This window comes from Penaeus japonicus, unplaced genomic scaffold (assembly GCF_977035675.1).
Source record: "Penaeus japonicus unplaced genomic scaffold, GWHDUDI00000001_assembly GWHDUDI00000009, whole genome shotgun sequence".
Classification (NCBI taxonomy): domain Eukaryota; kingdom Metazoa; phylum Arthropoda; class Malacostraca; order Decapoda; family Penaeidae; genus Penaeus; species Penaeus japonicus.
Genome location: NW_028234411.1, coordinates 38,016,390 through 38,021,389, shown reverse-complemented (window position 1 = coordinate 38,021,389; position 5,000 = coordinate 38,016,390). Strand labels below are relative to the sequence as shown.

General features: G+C 38.5%; 1 protein-coding gene across 1 annotated transcript in view; it reads left to right on the top strand.

Annotated features, from left to right (window-relative positions):
• The window catches only part of LOC122248286 (uncharacterized), a 17,724-nt gene that overhangs the window by 1,222 nt on the left and 11,502 nt on the right, over positions 1–5,000 (top strand). Inside the window, 2 exon segments of the mRNA XM_086540067.1 lie at positions 4,021–4,108; positions 4,624–4,929. Of these exon segments, the coding sequence (XP_086396193.1) occupies positions 4,046–4,108; positions 4,624–4,929 (369 nt within the window). The 5' untranslated portion in view covers positions 4,021–4,045.

Sequence of the window (5,000 nt, the reverse complement as noted above, 5' to 3'; positions counted from 1 at the left end):
TTCTAAATCTTCCTGATCCAGCAATTTTGTCAATGTTGGATACTGCAAGACCGTGTCGGCAGCACTGTTCGTTTCCCAGTGATAAACTTTATCTCAAAATAAATTGACCAGTGGTTTGTGGTATGTCACTCACTAACAAAAGATTTAGGCAACCCAAGAGGAAGAGACAGACTTTCTGTAAGCACCACACCACTGTTAGAACTTTCCCTTCAATTGCTGCATTTCCCGTTTCAACACGGTTTAGCCTATTGACTTCCTGACAGTGCCAAGTGCCATCCACCATTGCAACAGAAGGGGGTATCCGTCGAGATGCAACAGCAGTACTGTTGCACTACAAACCCTATGCCTTCTCTGCTCCAGTCTGTCACCACTGCAGTAGGTCGTCTCTTATCATAATATACAAACCTGGTAGCTTACATATGATATTCTTAGCCGCCTCAAATTTATGCCTATTTTCATCCCAATACACTCTTAGACTTTGATTCCTTGCACATTACAGGTGTTGTGTCTGGCTAACCCATGCCAAGACCTTAAGTCTGTCAAGCTTGGTTGTTCTGGCGTGGGAAAGTTTCGCACTGCCCCCAATCTTCCCTTTGCAAGAGAATATTCCTCCCATTCCAAATGCTACCCTACTAACTCTTCTATATAAATGAAACTTTTCTGGCTGTAAGGTAATGCCCTTCTGGGAGCATACATGTAAAAGCTCAAAACCATGCCAGAAGACTTGTTCTGTGCCTTCATCGAAGAGCAGCATGTCATCAATGCACTTCAACTTCCTAGGCTCGCCTTATATTGTATCATCAAATCTTCATGTGTATGGATCGGGAGCAATAATATGCCTCATGGGGGTTCGCAAGTATGGATGCCATCCCAAGGGAGGAATGAATATGGTAAATCTATTACTTTCATTCAAGTAGACTTGATGAAAACCCCATCATGCATCTGCCACTGTCTTGTAACTGCGAAGGACGACTGACACCATATCATAGAGTTCCTGCATATAATGTTTCTCTGTGATGCCGCCTGTTGAGTTCTTAGTAATCGGCTGTTTGCCTTGGTTGATAATTTTTTAGGGGGCAGTGAAAGGGTGGGCTTGTGTGGTGCAGGCACAGTCGTTGGTGTCCTGGAGACTGTAACTCTGCAACTATTCAGGGTGGGGAGCAGAAAGCCTTCTGATACTACTCTCAGTGACTTGCACACTTTTCGTGAGAGTAGTATTCTTGTTGTAGACACCACAATGACGACCTTCTATTTAATTGACCTGCCCAGTGTTTCAATGTGGATCCAACAACTACCAAGACACTTAACATATACATTGTCGATGCTCCTTAACTGGCCACTATGCTAGTCCAATTCTGCTGTGTCAGTACCTAGTGCCCTCAGAAGTGATGGTCCTGCCACAGGTACGGTGTTGCCAAGCAGTAGTTGAACCACAATTTGCAGACGATAGGAGGGGTACTCCCTTGATGTTTTGACAGAGCTTGTTCAATTCCACTTGTTGCGTTTTACTCTACAGCAGCATGTAAGGTGCCCCATCTTACCACATGCTCTGCACGACAGAGATCTCGCAGGACAGCTCTCTCTCCCATCATGCCCTCATCTGCACCCCCAGCAACCAGTGCTTGAGGTGTGTGACACGGGATCAGGAGACACTTCTGATAGGCTTGTCCTGTGCTTGACCTGGCGTCAGGGTAGCGGCGGCATCAGCCAAAAACTCTGCCGCTTCATCAAAAAACAGGCGGGCGGGAAAGTGACTTCCCTGTGACCGTAGACTCAGTAGCCATCATTATATCATGTAGGGTGGCAAGGGGCAAGGTGTTCTGCTCTAGGTGGGTTTATTCATCAACACCATATATTGTGCCCTGGCACTACACCTCCCTCCTTACTGTCCTGCGCCTCTCCCCCTGCTAACGGGTCTTAGCCCAAACTCTCGTACCGCTCTGACCATACGTCTTTTTCAGAATGCACATGGTTCACATGGCTATCCTACAGGTGAAGGGGAGAACGTTATGGTTACGCTTTCAAGTTTAACACATCCGAATGTTGTAATACTTATTTGCTATTTCCATGCATAACCTTGGTTATAATCTAAATAGTCCATACGGGCCAAAAAAACTGATGCTTTGGGGGCCGAATCTAGCTGCTTTGAAATAGCAACACTGAAAAGGAATGAGTAGTCAATAATCATCAATACAATGAAAAAACAATCAGTCTGTTATCTTAGTAAAATGAAATAAGAGAAAACGTTCTTGTAAACAAAAACACAAACACATATACATACATATAGATAAATAGACACACACACACACACACACACACACACATATATATATATATATATATATATATATATATATATATATATATATATATATATATATACACAAACATTCATTCATATCTCTCTCTCTATATATAGACACAATCACTTACACATACATACACACGCGCGCGCACACACACACACACACACACACACACACACACACACACACACATATATATATATATATATATATATATATATATATATATATATATATATATATAATAACAACACTGCCACAGTAAAAAAAGGGAAAAAACTCGCTACGTTTCGAACTTGTTTAATGAAAGTTCTTCATCAGGCGTAAGCAAACCGAAAAAAAAGTTTTTCCTTCGACCCAATGAAAAGAACTTTCATAACAGATTTCGCTTTTATATATAAGAAGAATTTTCAAGGTGATTTTCCTGATTTGATTCCGGACGACGCGACGGCCCAGCCATTGGGAGGTTAGCCATTGCAAATACAGCATTGATACGAAACAATTGCATTTGTAGTTTTTTTTTCTCTATAATTTTTTTTCTTTAGAATGAGGTCACCCTATTTTGATCTGTTTAGGTTGTGTTTTATGCGTTGACTTTTTTTTTCGTGCTTGACTTTCTTCCGATACTTACACTGTCCCGTGCTTACACTAGGTGTGCAATAATTCATATTACGGGTTAGGAAATAGCGAAAAATCATATATCAAACACATAATTAACAGAAAATCTTAAGCCTTCCTCTGCTGCCAAGTCATCAGTCATCAACGACCTTTTGATCTGGCTAAAGTAGGTGCTGCCATCTTAGTTCTGCTCTTCTTTCGAGAACCCTGATTCTCAACTTCTCTCTACTACTACTACTACTTGTGCTCTCGTGTGGACGTTGGGGTAAGAATAGAATTCGAATCCAAGTTCTAGTGTAGGAACTCTATTGATTTTGTAGAAGTGTACTATTTTAATATATGCATTAAGAAAGTGCTGTTCTAATCATCCATCTATAAGTTCTAAAACATATTTAATATCTTTCCTACATTCTGAAACTAGAGAGAAACCTTTTTTTCTGCGATTATTCTTTCATATGAGAAATATATATACAAAAATATTAAGTGAAAAAACAAATATATATGAAGAAATTATTTCGTGGGGGATCAAAACTTATAAAGAGAAATCAAAGGATACAAACGCTTTAACAAAATACAGTAAATATATGTGTAGGCGGGTGATAACACCTTTAGTTTACGAATTGTGTTTGGTTACGTGTCTGTTCGTATTTTTGTTTTTTTGTTTTTTATCAAGGCCAAAATGTCGCACAACAAAAGTAACCAGAATACAAGTCTTTTCCATACATGTACGGTGTATACATTTATTTATCTGTAACATATCACGATCCCGACAAATACCAATACGACCGGCCACCTTGACCTCAACTCTGTCAACACTTGAGACAAAAAGTGTACTTCTTATCAGCAAGCTGTACATTTTACGGAAAATCTCGTTAAATTATAAATGTGCAGCGTAGTACCAACATATACTAAGCATATACTAAACCTATACGCTCTGAAGAATGTTAACCACTTTTCAATGTCTGTACAATAGATAATCAACCTACACACTATTGAAACGTAAACCCGTTTTAACACATGGTCAACCTACACACTCGGAAGGAACAATTCCAAATTCAATGAAATTAGTCTCTTTTCATTATCTATTTTATTGCAGAAACTTGCTTCAGCAACGTCAACAAATGGAGCACTGGGATCTTGCACCGTGTCAATGTCCGGCACAAAAGGACAACATAGATGCACACGTAATTATGATAAAGATTTTGGTGTTATTGCTTGGTATCGCAAGGCTCATGTTGGGAATGATGACACAATATCGTGCAAATATGTGATATTAATGATAGGGATGATGTTGTTAACAATATTGTTACTCATAATGATAAGGATAATGATTTTGATAATGATAATGATAGTAATGATAATGATAATGGTGATAATAATAATGATATAATGAGAAAGATAGTGATAATAATAATAAAGATACTATTAATTATTATTATCATGATTATAACAATGATATCAATGATAATGATAATAATGTTGATAATAAAGATAATAATAATGATAATGATTATGATAATAAGGATAAGGATGATAATAATGATGAAAATAATAAACACTAGACGTTAATGATAAACAATAATATTAATAACAAGAGAAATGATCGCAAAATATAACAATTATCACAATGATAGTAATTACAACTAGAATAATAATAATAATAATATTGAAGTTAACAATCAACACGTCTTCCCAACAGGTGCTGCTCTCTATCGAGTTTCAAAGCATAGACCAAATCAAGGAAACCATCGCCCACTGCCAGAACATCAATGCGCCGGAGGAGAGCATGTCCCAAACTATGCTCCATTCCGCATGCAAGCTCAACAAACGACATGTTGTAGAGTATTTGCTCTCCCTCCCCGACCTCCATTTGAACATTCGTGACGCGAACGGCTGGACGCCTCTCATGTGGGCGGCGAGTGAAGGCTTTAGCGAGTGTGTTCAACTGCTGGTTGGATCGCGGGAAGAAGTATCGTGTCGCTTGCCGGTTGATTGCCAGAGAAAGGTATTATATTATATTGTATTATGTTATGTATATATGTATGTATATATATATATATATATATATATATATAT